The 18,159-nt window shown below is 38.1% G+C and overlaps 1 protein-coding gene across 2 annotated transcripts; it reads right to left on the minus strand.

The window, feature by feature from the left end:
• Window positions 1-280: 280 nt before the first annotated feature.
• Window positions 281-17,038, minus strand: bbs4 (Bardet-Biedl syndrome 4). Of its 2 annotated transcripts, none has more exons than XM_034881083.1 (16): window positions 16,930-17,038; window positions 15,551-15,593; window positions 12,683-12,762; window positions 11,067-11,130; window positions 10,740-10,851; window positions 9,848-9,920; window positions 8,838-8,891; window positions 8,629-8,756; window positions 7,372-7,426; window positions 7,162-7,230; window positions 6,791-6,943; window positions 5,192-5,363; window positions 4,167-4,236; window positions 3,909-4,053; window positions 3,615-3,819; window positions 281-1,514 (listed from the first exon to the last, which is right to left on the minus strand). In XM_034881083.1, the coding sequence occupies exons 1-16, from the start codon at window positions 16,987-16,989 to the stop codon at window positions 1,360-1,362; spliced, it is 1,638 nt and encodes a 545-aa protein (XP_034736974.1). In that variant the 5' UTR covers window positions 16,990-17,038; the 3' UTR covers window positions 281-1,359. The 2 variants fall into 2 exon arrangements, with proteins under 2 accessions (XP_034736974.1, XP_034736985.1); XM_034881094.1 differs by having other exon boundaries at window positions 12,688-12,762; window positions 16,930-16,948.
• Window positions 17,039-18,159: the final 1,121 nt, after the last annotated feature.

Here is an 18,159-nt window from a genome sequence, read left to right on the forward strand (position 1 = left end):
TCTTTTAGTTGCCCATTTAGTCTCTAAACTAACTAAACCAAAACAGTGGTTTGCCACCCAAATATTAAAAACACAAAAATAAACATATTCCTGTGTACTGAGACTTTTTCAGGGGACATTTTTCATAAATAGTTTGGTTAATATGTACAAATTGCCCAATCCCTTTTGTAAATCATACAATCATTCGTATGTGACCTCCAGTACAGATAATGTATGAGGTCCTATCTTAAACACACTTTATTTCTAGTTCATACAACCATTAATGGATGATTACCAGGACTGAAAGAATATTGGGTTTAATGACTACCTCATTTCTACAATCTACATATATGGGACGCCACACACACACAATATCAAAACATAACTATATTACATTTTAGAAGCAGATACTCCACTGGAAGCCGTGGTCCAAGATGTCGACAGTTTCAACATCAGTTTAGGTGGACAGATTGATGTGTTCATGTTTACGTTATTGTTCTTGTTGTAAAAACATGCATTGTGTGTTAGCCAATCGAATGACTTTGAAAGCTCTTAAACAATATTGTCCCCTGTTGGTGGTGTCTGCTGAAATAAATGACCTTAACATTAGAAAACACAGAATCAAATAACATACAAACTGGACTTTATAAAAGCAGCAAGACAGCGATTTTCTTTAAAGTCTCTTATTTAATATTAAATACATTACTCTCTATACATAGAATAACATGTATCTACATGTAAAAAGCTTGTATCACTATTTACACTCAACCCTCAAAAAGAGCCCCATCATACAAACAAGCACTACCCTGTAACTATTCATAATCATCCTTTTCTGTCCTCAGATTTTAGCAGTGATTGTCGCAGCAATTTCATCATGTTTATATTTTAGGGCCGACACCTTCTCTGGAAATGTCAATACAAGGAAGATTCTTATTTAACCTTATTGCTGAGCTCATCCAAATATTAACACTTGAAACTGCACAAACACCCATATTACATTTTTGTCAAATAGAGATGATTCTAAATGGCAACCATCCATTGGGATGGGTTTTGATGTGCACCAACGCTGCCACACCCACACATCTTTACAAGAAACTTTGGTTTAAAAAGTGAAAAGCGATCCTGTGACATTTAATATTCCTGAAATAAAGGGCATGACAAAGTGCACATTGCCGTTGCCCTTTTTAGTGACAAACTAATGTTTGTGCAGTACATACAACTAAACGAGAGGCGTAGAACTCAAGGCTTCATGTCTAACTACAATAAGCTAGAAAACCATAACTAGCTTGGCTTGATTTTTGAGAACCTTAATTCGCCTCCCTAACATGAGAGTGACCTTTTGACAAAGATGTCACGTAAGATTGCAACTATCAAACTAATTCATTCCTCCACCTTGGATTTCCTCTTGGAGGTTCTGGTTTTGGGGTTCTCTGACACAACCGGTTCTGGGGAGCCTGGAGGGTCAGTGGGTGGGCTGGGGGCATTCTCCACATCCGGTTCTGGCTCAAGGGGCATGGAGGGGCCTTTGGAAACTCCTGAAAATAACAAAAGCATAATAGTCGATATCAAGCTTGCTCGGAAAAAGAATTAAATGAAATTCCTAAGGATTTACTAAATTGAAACAGTGTGGGGTCCATTAACATTAATATCTGCAGCATTATTCAGGACTTTTAAATGTGATTAGCTTGAGGTATTGCTTTCCCCACCACTTCTATCAACATTTCTATATCAAATCCTTTAGCGTAGAACCTGATTGTGGTTACTGGTGCTGGGCTGGCGCAGTGGATATGACACACGAGGTGTTTCTGGGTTCGATTCCCACCGCGATACATCAACCAAGTTGCTCCAGAGGCGTGCGACCTCTGATATTACTGTTCATAGCAACTGTAATTGGTTTTGGATAAAAGTGTCGGCTAAATGACATGTAATGTAATTTTTAATTAATATTTTGGTCAACTGCGCTCTTATGTGATCCAGCTCACGTTCACTCTAAAGCCTACACAACAGAGACATTCAAGCATGTATTCCCTGTTTGAATGGGATCTCAAGCTGGCTACGGCAAACTCGCAGGTCCGAGTTCACCTGTGTTAAACTTTCATCTAGTGTATGTACACCAACAGCTGTCAATCGAGGCCAGCAGAACATTGGAGCATTGTATTTGGAAGTCCTTATTCTTGTCTGAACAAATACGTTGTTCTGTATAACAGACACCCAGACTACAAACTGTAGCGTCACAATGACTGAGTAAAATATTTATTTATTACCCACATGGTAACCATGGCATGTTTTGAGGCTTCGGCCAGGGTAATCTTGTTGAGCAGAGGTTGTTTGTGACTGTACTTTTTGAAAAGTTAGATAATGCATATAATTAGATTTTGCAGATGTGATATCTCACAAAGTGCAATTTAGATTGGCTTCTTTAAATGGGGCATTTTTCTCACATGTAAAAGGTGGTGAATCATTAAGAACTATCAGTTTGATGCTCTAACAGCACATTTATAAATTCACCTAATGACCTAACAGCTACATAATACCCCCCCCCCCCCCCCCCCCCCCCCCCCCCCCCCCCCCCCCCCCCCCCCCCCCCCCCCCCCCCCCCCCCCCCCCCGGCCCCCTCCTTTAAAACACCCCTCTGTAATACACACGGGTGAGACGTAGGGAGGGTTCTGAAAAACAAATATGCCAGTACAAACTGAACTTACCTTTTTTGAAAGATTTATATTGTTTTCATTTGTAAAAAATACCTTTAACCCACAATGCACTTTGTAACAGATATATCTTCACAAACCCAAACCAAGTTTCAGGGTTAAGTTGTTAATCTTAATAACCAACAAGACACAGTAGGTCCCTGCCTGTAACACATGAATTCTGACCAACAGCTAATTTATTTAACGGACTAGCTGTTACAGAACAGCAATAAATATATTGACATCAGCAAAAACAGTATACAAACCTCCACTTTAAATTATATTAACTAGTTTTATAGTGTTACGTGTTAGGAAGCAGATAGATTGTCAGAGCTGTGTAATTATTTGTAAAATGACGTAGTACATGGACATATTGTTCTGATGTTAAATGTCAACAGCTAAAAGAAAAAGTGATAGAAAACACAGGCTCACAGCTGTCAGCGGCAACAATCCTTTCAGAGTAGACTTGAATTTATTATCTTAACTGTGTGTTTCCACACTGCTGTATTGCTCTTGTTGCCAAGAATATATACTGGTTAAAGGTTAGCTTTCTTTTTTTCCCCATATTCCATTTTGCATTAGCCCATATATCCAATCTGCTACAGCAGTGCAGGCAAGACGCTCACAGGGAAGAGATACTTTTAAGTTTCCATTTAAATTGAAAAATTGGGCTTTGGTTTAATAGACAGAGAGGTGGAGGCTGTGAAATATGTCATCACCTGCACTGAGGCTGTAACACTGGACTTTTATAATGAAAAATATTTGTATGCGCTCACCCTATTTTCAGTTTCAGAGCAAGAACAAACTTAAGACAGATATTCAGTCTTGTGTGGTCTCCTGACTCAACAAGAGTGGCTCATTCTCATATCGAGACGTCCAACCAGAAGCTACACCGAGGTGACAGAATATTTACTGACACTTTCTACCACCCACTCCAGTTACTTATACCTGTTTGACCTTGGAAGTTTCTATTGTAGCTCGCAGCAGAAGACATGGCTTGGCCCAGAGCTTGGTTAGTACCAAGGGGAGCACCAGGGGCTTTGGTGGCTGCTGAAGAGTTTGGCTTGGAATTGGAGTCCTTGACTGGTTTAGTCCACACCAGACCCTCTGTCACCTGCAGGGCAGCTCCCATCTTTTGAGCCATGTCCATCAGCTGTTAGTGACAAGTAGGCAAACGATTACAAATACTGTAAGAAATGGCTTCTACAGCTGACTTTGAGAAATCAACAGGATCTAAAGTACCTCAGGATCAAATTCGTTGTTGCTACTGCTGTCTCGAAGTAGGTTGACTTTCCTCTCCATCTCCTGATACTGATACAGAGCTGCCTTCTTATCACCATGATTATAGAGGAAGATGGCAAAGTTCAGGTTGACCAGAGGGTTGGAACTGTAGATAATTGATCACCAAGGAGGAGAAACAAATATTAAAAAAGGATTCAACTAAAGACTTAAATTCAGACGCACAGTACATTTAAGGTGGAAGGTGTAAGACAGACTCACTCGTCAAATGTCACAGCTTGTTCATACGCTCTGGTGGCATTCTCTACATCCTCCAAGTTGGTCAGAGCCACTGTTAACAATGGAGTATGAGACTGGCTTAAACTTGAAATGAAATACTGTCAAACGCAGGAGCAAACTCAGCATGTTCAGTTTGTTGTATAGAAGGGTATAGTATATTTCCTTTGGTAAATTATTAAAGTACTCATATTATGCTTTTTCCCTTTCCTTTATTGTGTTACATATATTTTTGTGCAAATTATAGTTTTAAAAAGTGAAAAAGCCCAAAGTCCCCAGTAAGAGCGTTTGCCCCATGTTGGCTGAGTCCTGCAGCTGGCTGGGTTTGAATCCGCCATGGGGCCTTTTGCTGCGTGTCACCACCCCATCTCTCTTCCCCTTTCATTTCTATCCATTGTGACTATAATAAAAAAGGAGAAAGCCCCAAAAAGAAATCTAAAAAAAAAAAAAAGCCCAAGTCCATCTCAAGGGACTAATCATCTCCAACAAAAAAACACTGTTAACAAACTGCCCCAAACAGCTGTACTGTAGTCCAGCCATTACTTCCGTGACATCACTTTGTAACACGTTATAATGCTCACTAGCTGCTAGCGTAGCATGCCCTCATTCTCTGCTTCTGACTGGTTGGCAGTCATTACCTACTGTAGCTACTGCAAATGTGCGATTTCCAACAAAGATGGAACGGAAGTGTGATGCTTCACTCTGTAGCTAAAACAGAGCGCTCAACACACATGGTAAAAAAAGAGAAGCTGCAGCAATGGGCAGTACATCAAAAATATAATGTTTTTGGAAAATTAAACCCTGTAAACCTTTTCTGATATAACCTCTAAATAGAAATGATGAACCTGAAAATGAGCATAATTTGAGCACTTTAAATAAATGCAGTACAGTAATCTGCTTAATACCCAGTAATTGTTGCCATTATTGTTTTTTGCCACAAAATCAATTTACTCTTTAAAGACACGATCGTGATTATAAATTATTTCTGTCTCTCTGACTCAGCACAGTACCTGCCAGCAACATGTAGAGTTCCCCCATACGTGGCTTCAGGTTGATGGCTGCGCTGAGGAAGTGGAAGGCAGAGGCATACTGCTGCATGGTCAGGTGGACCAGACCCAGGTTGTACAACACTTTCCAGTCAAAGGGAGACATGTAGTGGGCCCGTTTCAGGCAGCTGATGGCCTGTGGGAGGGATGAAGTTGGGAGAGAGAAATCAAACAGCTGACACAACTGTTAACTAAAAAAATTATAATAGAATCTTAATGAAATATGTTGCAACAGGAAACTACAAAATTATAGTTTCTGTACAACTATTTATATTAGTTTAAGAATTAATGGAGTAGCAATTTATTTATTTATTAATATAATATCATCTTGTTGGCTTCCAAATTGATAAAAAGAAAATACAGTAATTTAAAGCTAAATGGTCCGTTAGATAATGTGAGCAACTGAACTGAATGCAAGCCGTTTCCAGCATAGCAGACATATATTTTTAGCAAGAATATATCAAAAGCCAAACAACAACAACGTAGTGTAAAATGCCTGAGATTTGTATGCTACGTAACTATCACAAAGGATTCAAGGCCCAGTCTGCGTTGGTGTAAACATAGTCTATATCCTTCACGTTCCAATTCCAGGATTGCTCCATTGACAACGGAGAATCGCCGGCAACAGAAAACTCAGATCACTTATTGAGACCAGTGTATTTGACCACTATAAATTATATTGAGCAATGTTTTTACAAGTGGCTCCCTGTTTTGTTTGATTTTCCCACACACACGGGTGATGTGGTACACATTTCAATAGTTTCAGAGGTGGCAGTAATGTGCCCAGGTACATACTAACGTGCCAACAAAGGCAGCAAAGAAGAAGACTGTAAGCTAGTAAACACGGATGACAAACAATGCAGGTTTCACACTTTTAAGAAAAATCAGCTTAGCAAATGTGTTGTGAGATGGTAAATGCATTCAACAGGGTTTGTCAGACCTCATGGATACACAATGCATAACTCTGAATGATACTCAAAGAGCATCTTTGAGTACAGAAGCATTACCAACAAAATGTATTTGAAATACCAAAAGTAAGTACTTGTTCCGCAGTAAATGTCCCCTGTGACTGATGAGATATAGTCAGATTGTAAAGATGAATTAATTTATAAATTAATGTGTAAGCAGCCTTTTATTGTTGTAGCTGGTTCAGGTCCAGCTAGTTCTAGTACAGTTAGGTAGTTCAGTCTAGTGGTAAAGGGTCACAAGATAAATCGGACGAGTATCTATGGTTAATGTGAGAGGAAAGAAGAAACAATAACAAAACATTAGCCATTAAAACTTCATCTAAATAGAAACTGCAACTGTCAAATAAATGTAGTGCAAAAAAGTACAATATTTCCCTCTGAAATGTAGTGGGGTAGAAATATGAAGGAGACAACGGTCTCTACAACTGTAGAACTGTAAATATGCTACTCTCCATCTCTGATGGTATTTACTTTCAAAATGTGAACTATTGGGGAATGTCCTATTGAAACAAAATAAGAGTAAGAATGCTTCTTTTGTTTGGAGTAATACATTGATTTCAAAGCTGGACAAATGCACCAATTAACAGTTACTTACAGCTACATATTTCTTTTTTCCAAAGAAACACATGCCGATGTTGTTCCAGAGCGGGGGGCTCTCAGGCACAGCACATGCTGCCACTCGGTACTTGTTCATGGCCACATCAAAGTCCCCATGGGTCTGCATCATGCTGCCTGCAGCCAGGATGGCCTGGGAATAAAAGCAGTCATTAAAGAGATATTAGAGAAAGAAGAACCCTTTGAAACTGCACATAATAAAAGATGGACTGTACTATGTGACAGAGGATGACCTTATTTATTTTCTATTAACTGAACAGCTTTAAAAGAATTTTAATGCACTGTCCTCAGTAACTCAGCAACAAACTATGTTTATACCAAAGTATAATGTGTGTTGAAATACCCACATACCTTATAGTTGTTGGGGTCAAAAGTGAGGGCATTTCCAAGGTGCTCAAATGCTTTTTGGTATTTCCCAAGCTGGCAAAAACACACACAAAATTATACATATTGTCCTTTTTAGATGTTTTTGACACCTATAGTTAATGTCACTCTTGTAGTGCTTGTTGCTTGTTTACACATAATTAGACTAAAAAGGTTTTTAAAACTTCCTCTACCTACCTGTAAAAACAGCAGGCCAAGAGTAGTCAGAAGTTCAGTATTCTCTGGAGAGAATCTGTATTGAGGAAACACGCAGAATAAAAAATGTCACTTTATCCAATTACATTTAATGCCCACACTTATTCTAAAGCAAACATAATTGATATTCAAGGAATTTGCTGATTCAATCAGGGTTTGATTCAGCATAATTGTGGAGTATTAATTATGACCTGTGGGGGGGGAGATATGGTTGAAAAAAAACATTGTAGAGAAGAGACATATCTGCATAAAAAAAAAAGATTCACAGTGGTACATCTTATTAAAAGCAACTGCAGTATCGGGGCACTTGATTAATTCATTTATCCCCAAAAGGAGATAATCATAATGAGCTCAATTATAGACATTGATGTCATTTATTTATGCCACAGCCTAATGTTTAAATATTCAACATGTGAATAGAAGAAGAAATGAACATTATTTATAATGAACTGAAAAGGGCCTGGGATTAAAACGGTCTCAAAACTGGAGCTTTGTATGAGATTGAAGGAGGCCCACTTACTGAAATGAACTCCAACGACTTGAAAACATATAACGAACAAATAAAGAGGGAACTCCCTTGGAAGTAACCTACTTCTTATTAAACAACATGTTGTATTGCTCTTATCCCTTATAGTGTCTTGATACAATGTTGTTATGAAGAAAACTGTCATGCTGAGGCTGTGTAAAGTTTCTCGGTTGGATAAAAAAACTGTCTTGGTAAAAAATTCCTGAAACGTTTTTTAATTAATTTTTTTTAACCTTTATTTATTCAGGAAAGGTTCACGGAGAGGCAGCCTCTCTTTTGCAGGAATGCCCTGATCACATTCCCACAGTTCCCCGTTCACACCTGGAAGCTGCCAGTACAACCACAGTCTGATCTGCTGACCACTGAGCATCTCCATTGTTGGTTTTTTTAGGTTAAGGGCCTTGCTCAAGGGTCCCTTAGTAGCGGTAATGAGGGAGGGACAAGCGCTGCCCTTTCACTTTCCCCACCATATGTTATCCTGTTGGTCTGGGGATTTAACCCACGACCTCCCGGTCACAAGGTCTCTTCTCTAACATTTCAGCCACCACTGCCTACGTAACACATACAATGGATTGCTGTATATGTATGTCTAGACTATTTAAAAACAGATAGAGAACCATAGTGGCAGTCCTTAATACCATATACCTATAATGATTATTTGAAATGTCTTCTCAGTGCTTTTTTAACATTGTCCACATTTGAAGTTTACTTACTCCACTCCCTTCTTGTACACTTCGATGGCCGTGTCAGTATCTCCAGCCAGCAAATGAACCTTTCCAAGCATCATGAAGGTCTTGTCGTGTTTATTTATCTGAAGAGCTATGTTTAGGTGCTCTTCAGCCTGACAGAAAATCAAAGTGATCAAATTACCTGGGATCGAGAACAATTTATCCTTTACAGTGTGTAAAATCAGCATACTCACATTTTTGAAGTCTTTGATGAAGAAATAGCACAACCCCAGATTATGACTGATCTCCTGGAGTGAGTAAATTAGAAAATTATACATGGGGCATTGGTGCATGCTTAAATGAACAGAGCTGGATAAAGGCAACAACATTTCACTATTCACTTATATGCATATGCGACAAATCTTGAAAATGCTGAAATAAGGCTCAGCGAATTAAAATTTCCAAATAAATAAAAAGTAAAAAATAAATAAAAAAAGTTATTTAAGGCAACATCGCTGCGGAATACAAATGATGTATTACTCAAAATAGTATGAGACATAGCAGTGTGAGTGGTTAATGGTCCTGCCTGGCCGGTTTAATACAATGTTGAAGGGTTTCATGGTAAAACAGGCCTGGTTCACTTTGAAGGTGCAACCACGTTTTTTTCCCAGTCTGGGCATTTTAATATTCACAATCAGGGGTCTTCAACAATTTTTAGGCCAAGGACCCCTAACTTAAAAGAGAGACAAACAAGGAAACCCTAATACATATATTGTATAAACTTTAGTTGCATAATAAACTGAGCCTATCGTGTAAGGCGGCCTGAAGCCTTTATACATACTTTTTTGGGTGCCCTACAATACTAAGCTATTAAAATGTTCATATATCATGTTTTAACATCAAACATACATGTGAAAGGAACAGTAAATCCTTAAGCTACGCTGTGTCTGTGGATGGCTCCAGTGGCCACCTTACCTACAGGCCTGTAAGCGTTCAATGTTGTAGATGCTTTTTATGAATAGGCCAAGAACAAGCATATTTTAATTTTGGGGGAAAAACACAATCAAAAAAGTATTAAACAATAATTTGGCGGCCGCCCCTGCAGTGACTCTGAGGACCCCCCCTGTTGAAGATCTCTGTTCTAGATGATGGGCGGGGAGAGAACTTCATGCTGTGTATTTAAGCGAAAGATACCAGGCCTAATGAACACACCATGTTTAAGACAAAGCAGAAACGGAGTACTAAAGTGTTTCTTTTCCTTTACCCAGTCTTTCTCGTTGAGCCTTGCAGCTTCATTATAGAATTCAATAGCTGCTTTATGCTTTCCCAGGAAAAACCTACAGAAAAAACAAACTATCAAAACAATAATCCATATAAGAAATGTAGCAATCGTAATCACTGCATGCTGAATAGCTATACTTACTAGAGCCCGACCGTTATATCGGCAGGCCGATATTATTGGCTGATATTAGGCATTTCCCAATCTATCGGTATCAGCATTTATAATGGCCGATTAAAAAAAAAATCATTCATCAGAATCATTTATAATGACAAATAAATGATTCCAACAAATGAATATTAAAAAATAAAAACAGACTGTTAACGATGTTATGAGCGTTGGCATTGCATTGTTAGTCCACCAGCAGTCGTTCTACATCGTCCCTGTTGGCATCACTGATTATTCTTTTTGTTAATGTGTTTTTGTTCAAAGTTTTTATTTTTATACATTTTATTTATCAGAATTTTAATATACGGTAGTTTGATGATCCTCTGTTCTGTTGTGACAATAAAACAAATTATTAGCATATTATTTTAGTGAGAACTCATAAATAACTACAAATAATGTTAGGGACATCTGTTTGTTTTGTAACGCGTTTCTGGATTTAAAAAATATACATATCGGCCGATGTAGCGGCACATCGGATTTTTAATTAACCGAATATTCCTATCGGTAGATTAAAAATCCTTTATTGGTCGGGGTCTAATACTGCAACAGTGAAAAAATAGTAATTAACTTTTCTCAACAGCATTAAAAATGTTCTGGCCATAAGTGGATAGCAGTGGGCTGGTGTTGATGTAGATTTGTCTCCTATGTCAGTATTTTAAGCTGATGAAGGGGTGTGGATGCACCCCAGGCTTGAGGACAGTAGACTCACAGTGATCTGGCCACTTGCTTGAGATTGTCAGCGCTGCTGGGATTAAGGACGGCACAGCTCTGAAACAGCTCCAGGGACTGTTGGATCTTGCCCTCAAGACGCATGATAAGCGCTGTGGCAAAAAATTAAGAAACAAAAAGAGAGCATATTCATCTACATGAGGAAGGCACAGCGTGGGGTTGAACAACCAGATTTTGGGGAACTAAATAATGTAATGGGGAGCTTTGCCGTTGACAACCAAAGAGCCTTCATTGCATGTAGCTCTTAATTAACACCATAACTGTTTCATTGTGAGAGGGAAGAGTTACTAGTAAAGAAAACGCTCACCTTGAACATATATGGCATATTCACACATTCCATTAGTCTCCTGCAGTTGTTCTTTGATGATCGCCTACATGGACACAGAACGGGAGACAATTTCTACAACTGAGTTGGATGTTATTGCGTGAGTAGGGTTACTGCTAAAACTAATACTATGCTCAAAACAACAAACTGGCCCTGCTGAAAACCAATCCTAATGGCATTCAGATTCTTCCTGCAAATCCCAAACCAGACTAACTTTGAACATTTGTATCAGTATATTTCGCAATGACAGCTTGGTATTTTTCTGACCTTGAAATGTGCTTTGCCCAGCGGTGTGGTATTGTGGTGCACGGTGCACAGGTTGGAGGAAATGTAAATGATAATATTATATTTCAATTCAACATTGAACAGCAAATAGATGTGTTAAACGGCATAAATGTGTTGAAAGCAGGAATGCTAGTAAATCTGTCTGCATTTATCTAAAAATTATGAGGGATTCTTCCAATATCTGTTGTCTACATGCAGTTGCTTTATATGGTATGTAAACGTCTTTCAGTTTTTTAAATCTCTGCAGCCATCTGAGGGCAGCAGGACAGATATGTTGATACATTCGCGGCATCTGATAATAAAAGTGCGTCGCCAGAGGTGCAATTACACGCGACTGTCCACGTGTTTACCTTCATTAAATAACGTGTAAATGACACCAAGCTGCTTTTACCGCCACAAACATTAGACAGGTCCAGCATAATTAAATATTCTGGCGTTGGATTACTGATGCTCATACATCCTGTGCATCACAGCCTCCTTTCCAACTTTAAAAGGAAAATGTTGTGGTACGAAGCCAATGCTGTTCTGTCACATTTAAAGATCTGATGTAACAATTTGCAACAGAAATTCCCCAAAATTAAAACTGAAATAGAGTTGAATTGACGCAATCATATAAACTACTTCACCCCATTTTTCATTATTATTAGTCTATCATCATTTTACTAAATGGCTGGTCAAAATAAAACAACATTTAAAAAAAGAGCCAACACACCAACTGCCTGTGGCTGGAGATTTATGGTGTTGTGTACAACAATATGATTTCCATTTGTTGAGCTATTGTAGTGTTTGGGCCTTCTTGTGACTGGCTCAGCTGTTTCACAGCCATGGGACCAGTGATGTGATTGGCTGAGAGCAAATTCACTAGTCACTACACAATCTGATCTATATTCAACCTTACCCAGCTCTTTATACTTTGTGCTGCTGCACATACATGGACCAAAATAGCAGGTGTGGTTAGCGACGGCCACACGGTCTTGTGTGCCCAAAACCTACTATGGCTTGTCACTGTGCTGGGACAATTAAAATAAGGCCCTGAGAGTGAGAAGTGTTTCTGTCATAAGAACAAAGTGAGATGGGAGGATTCCATTCATATATTTTATAAGTACAGGTATCTATTCAGAGACTTTAAAGTACCTACCGGTTTCATGTGGGAATACACAGGTCAATGCAGTGAATTAGCCATAATCAAGTACAGAACCCTGTACATGCCAGGCATTCATTATCTTCACTTATTATTTTTAAAAGGTCAATCAGTCCAACACCGGACACAGACATGGGTCAATAACAGACTAAACCATAGAAAGGTACTTTACCTTACATGTATCATAGTCTTTACGGATATAGTGCTGGTGGATTAGCCAGTTTCTCCTCTCCACAATGGGAAGCTCTGGAGCTGGAAATAAGAATATAATAAAATGAGATGACAAATCAGGGAAATCTTTAAGCTCATTACTGTTTAGATAATGTCTTATTCAGTTGATAGCTGAATGATTGATCCCGTTGGCTTTCTCCTCTTGCAGTCATTAGTTAGTCTCTGATCTGACAGTTAACAGAGATGTAACACTTCAACCTAAATCCACAGGCTACATTTAAGTCAATTCACCAAAAACACTGCAAATCATTTCATTTATAAACAGATGGCTGAGACTATTAAGAGTTATGTCTATTTCAAGTATTTTCAACTGCCAAATTAAAAAAAGACCGTATAAATTAAACAAATAATCTTGAAAGCTCCCTCCCTCTGCAGTCACTTGCAAGTCTTTGATCTGACAGTAACATGGATGTTAACACTTCACCCAAAATCCCCGGGCTAAACTATAATCAATTCACCAGCCACACTGTAAATGTCACCTTGTAAGCAAGTTTTTCCCGTTACAAACACTGCTTTTTTTCTGTCTCTTTTTAGTCTGTTGGCAGGTTGAGATATTCTGTCCGTTGCCAGGGCAACAATGTATCTTATGAGCCAGGTGCTTGTGACAGAACAGAGAGGGTATAGAGACAGACTGAAAGAGGAAAGGCTGGAGGAGTAAGCAGTACAATACAAAAGCCAGCTTTAGAAAGGGTTAGGTAACCTCAAGAACCCAACCACAGTGCTCCAAGTCTTCTTCCCAGTAGAGTAGAAGATTTCATTTCACAAGGAGAACGTAATTCCAATTCTAGCAAGTTTGAGTCTGGTAATCCTGTTATCTTTTACCAACTACCTTTCTTTGAGGCTAAAAAAAGGATTCAAGGCAATGTGGAATGAATTGCTTGGCTTTGAGTCTGCCACTGACATCGGTGGATATCATTAATGAACTGTCTGTGTAGGAATACAGTGTGAATTACACTATAGCTCCCATCTGTTTTTAATCCATCAGCGCTTCAAAAAGTGCTCTGTTGATTTGCCACTCGAACTGGAGCTTCTTCCAACAACTTCAGAGGAATCCTCATCATCGCTGAGGGTGAAACTGCATGGGTCTCACACGTTTACCCCGTTAAGATTCGGAAAGGGCCCTATTTGTAGCACCCTAATCCGCTTTCTTCCTGCTGAGAAAGCAATAATATTCTTGTCTCTGGGTTTCAGATGGGGCCCTGTGGCCCTCCAGTGTCCACATACACAAAGCAGGGCATATTTGGTGGAGGACAGATGGGATATATGTGTGGCATGTATTCCTGTAACCACGGTATGAAAGAAGGGCAGAAAGGAGCTAAGAAGAAGAGCACAGCATGAGGTCTCCTAAATATAGTCCTGTAAAAAACTTCTTCCCAAACGCAGTAATTCTGTCATTGTTAAATTTGATCTGGCTAGTGCTAAGACAGATTTGGCGTCCGTGTGCTTCAACCATCTGTTAAAAGGGGATAAGAGCAGAGGAGAGGCATGCTGAGATCAAAAGACACATGGGGAGAATGTAATGAAAAATATGAAGAATTTTTTTGGGGAAGTTACACCAGAAAAACTTCAAACAACCCGTGGTCTTGTCAAGTAATTAGGTCTCATTTTTAGCTGCCAACACTAATTCTTTCGAGGGAGAGAAAAGACAAATAAAGGCAAGTTGCTCCACTAACACCTGATTCTACAAAACTGGAGCATGCTGTACTAGAACAGGTGAAATTACCTATTTTTTCCTTCAATTTAGCGATTTAAAAGAAACTGATTCTAGGTCTTACTAGTGGGCATGCTCATATTTTTGCAACACCTCCTCAGTCTTACCTGCTACCAACGTAGAAACTGCATTACACAAAATGTAATGAAAGAATAGAATGTATTTGTTGTGCAATATATAACCCTGATTGCATCTCATGATGGTAATTACAGAAGTGTATGAAATCATTAGCTTATGGAGCCAATTAAACTGAGATATATTGGCTTTTCTTTTTTTTACATTTTCTTTTTTTAGAAATTTTATTTATATAGCCCAATATCAAAATCACAAATTTTCCACAAGGGGCTTTAAAATCTGCACAGCATACGACACCCTCTGTCCTTAGATGTGCACGTTTGGCATATGTTTTTACAGCTTTATATTTCATTTTTATACTATAGTACTAGAGTCACAAGCAGAATTAAAACTTTTACTGTTATTGACTTAGTTATGGAGCTTCTAGCACTTCACTCATACTGTACCCTTCCTTTACATTAACCAATTAAAATCCAATCTTTACTTTCTGTTTTTATTACTCAGTCATCTTACCTTACATTAATGCACTTAAGGTTTTGGCACAGTAAGGGCTTGGATGCTGTGTAAAAGATCACTGTATGGAAATACAATACCATAACATGCAAAACAATTACAGAGCAGTACTAAATTGCTCCCATAGGACTTCCATTCTCAGCAGTGCCACTGATGATTAAAAATATTGTAAAACAAAACAAAAAAGCTTAATCATGAGCAACAGATTAACTTGCTTAATGGGACATTAAGCCACATTGACAAAACATTTTCCACACAGAGAAATATCTGGAACATGGCTTAGAAGCATACTGTATTTAACAGCGTCTTCCTTTTAGGATACGGTAGATAGAAGGGTGAGGGTGACCTCTGCAGGATGATTGGTTCCAAACTCATTCTATTATTACCCTTTATCACTAACAGACAAATTGTCAGAAATCAAAACAATGGGCGTTGGAAAAGTTGTGCTGTTTGAAAATCATTTTGCTAAATGACTTGTGAAGTGAATGAGTGTCAAATGTCTTGCAGTACCTTTAGGTGCCCGACGTTTCTTGGCTTCAGTAGCAACTGGGAGCTGAAATATACAGTATTAAATACAACAAAACCAAACAAGTAACAGCCAATAATCCATACATTACACAGAAAAATACACTAGATGGCATCTATCTTCAGTGTCTCCCAGGAGCAGTATTTATGGTCGCCCCACCAAAATAGATTTTCCCCACCCAAACAAAAAAATTGTTTTTGTATTGTTTCTTTACAGTATGTGTTATGACTCAGCAGAAATACTGGTTAAAGTGACTTTAAGGTGTGTTCATATTCAATTGAACAGAATAGAAAAAAATACTTAATTTGATGTGAAATTAATGCCATATTTAGAGCAGAATTTGAATTACAGTTGCATAGTAATAGATTATAGTATTCTGTTCACTAATACATACACAGAAAGGCATTTTTATGTTGTAGTTGGCCAATGTGGAAAAGATTTCAGATACTTTGAATACAACTGGGGTAGATAGTACTAGGTAGGTAGTAGTAGTAATGCATCATTTTATATATGTACTGTGTTTTTAAATATAAAAAGTAACAACAGACTAAATTTCAAGTACACGTAGTGGAGTAAAAAGTACATTTCCCTCTGAAATGTAGGAAAGTAAAAGTAGAAAATAACAGAATGGAAATACTAAAGTAAAGTACAATTCAAGTACAGTATTTAAGTAAAAGGTTCTTATTCCAACACTAGTGACTACCGATTCCACCAGTTATTACCACAGACAGTAAAAGGTTACATTAACAGAACCATTAACTAGTTGACATTACATGCAGGTAACGTTAGATGCACGCATGCTCAATCCCAGTGTTTGCTTCACATCATTTTTTCCCTCTATATTTGACGCACTTGTGGATTGCTTCGCCACTGACGATTTGAGTATTTATATATTTTATGTCATCACATCCTAAACGCTATAACACAATACGTATCTGTGGTAAAGTCAGCCTCAGTTATTTTACCTAACCTAAGTTAGAAGTACAGAATAAAGCGTGGGCTAACCTAACGATGGCCAACTATGTATATTTTCACTGTAATGATTGCGGTTGTCACCTTACTGCAGCTATTTAAGCTGTTAGCTCTCAGGTTGTAGCTAGCTTGCCCTTGGATGAGTGAGATTAAAGACGGAACGCGAGGCAAGTTAACGTTACCGTTAGCTGCAGGTTAATCAATTTAGCTCCGAGTAAGAATCGGTTAGCTAGGAAGCTAGCTAACAATCAAATAACAAGCGTTGTTGCAAAGGCTATACTCAAAAACACAACGTTACGTTTACTCAGGGAGTGTCACACTATTACTTTAACACCGAAACGTTTGTTATTTTACCCACGAAAACGATAACTAGCTTTGGTTTTGCACTCACCGCCGTGGCATTCTCCTCGTCCGCCATCTTGGGCTGATCAACGCTAGAAGCTGTTGCCATGGATACATCTTGGAATGCGGAGGAGTAGCTGGTTGGATTTATGAACGTCGACTGTTTTTATCAATAAAATGGCAAGGGCAAAATAATAAGTTATCAGTGTCGGAGTAAGTATTTAGTATTGCTACTACGCTGTAAATAATAAATAAATAAGTATAATTAGTAAAATGCACTTTCACAGTAAAGTAGGACATATAGTAGATTTTTTTATCCACAACTAATTAAAATAGAATCTGAATTCTAAATAGAATATATTTTCCTGATGACATTCCAAGCTATATAGCTTGGAAAATATATTCTACAGATCTTGCAGTTTAGATTCACTCACCTGTACACCACACAGTTGCATTTGATACTTCCGGCTTACATTTTTAAAACATACAGCAATAAAGTCACCAATTTCTTCATACTGATTATGGAATCAATTGTTTTCTACCTCAGCGCAGTGAACAGATTTGTCAATAAAGAATTGAGAATAATTAAAAATGTGCGTCTAACAACAGAGAAGAAGGGAACGTATAACCTCCTTGTTTACACACCCATGCTAAAGGTGATTAAAAAGAGGAATAATAAAAAATTAATACTGAAAAATTTCTATTTTTAAAGGCCAGTTATTTTCTGGATGAGGATCCTATGCATTGTGATAAAGTTCTCTTTGCCTTTGCATAGTATCCTAGATCCATGAAAAAACTGGCCCTTTAAAATAAAAATTGCCTGCTTCTATGGGAATTTAACATAAGGGTGTGTATATTTACGCCCCCTGTATTTTAAGGAAGAACATTTATTTGTTTACAATACATTATTCATTCACAAAGAAAATTGGTGTCCTTAAAAGGTTGGATTTTCCTAATTTTTTTAAATTAAGGCATCAAGATCAATTTCTGAAAGACTTTTTTTTATTCCTCTTTTTAATCAACTGTAGCATGGGTGTGTAAACTTATGAAAGCCACTGTACATCATAAGCGTTTGATGTGTATTTTACATCATGTAGCTAAGACATTTAGTATGTAGGCCTACAGTAGGCCACATGAATGTCTTTACTTTGCACGCTCTCTTTACATGAGTAGAATTTTCAAAAGCTGAAAAAAATGACAGTTTATTTATGTTAAGACTGAGAAACAATTTCTAGCAAATACCCCCCTCCCCCCAGTAAATTATGTTTTAAATAAGTAA

Source organism: Etheostoma cragini, chromosome 1, assembly GCF_013103735.1.
Source record: "Etheostoma cragini isolate CJK2018 chromosome 1, CSU_Ecrag_1.0, whole genome shotgun sequence".
NCBI classification, from domain to species: Eukaryota; Metazoa; Chordata; class Actinopteri; order Perciformes; family Percidae; genus Etheostoma; species Etheostoma cragini.

Bases quoted from the DNA above. Each gene is read 5' to 3' on its own strand.
- bbs4 (XM_034881083.1), bottom strand. From the start codon at position 16,989: ATGGCAACAGCTTCTAGCGTTGATCAGCCCAAGATGGCGGACGAGGAG. The intron at 5,364-6,790 runs GTAAGTAACTGT...TCCCTCCCACAG, and splicing joins GAAAAAAGAAATATGTAGCT to GCCATCAGCTGCCTGAAACG. The intron at 4,237-5,191 runs GTACTGTGCTGA...CATTGTTAACAG, and splicing joins ACTCTACATGTTGCTGGCAG to TGGCTCTGACCAACTTGGAG.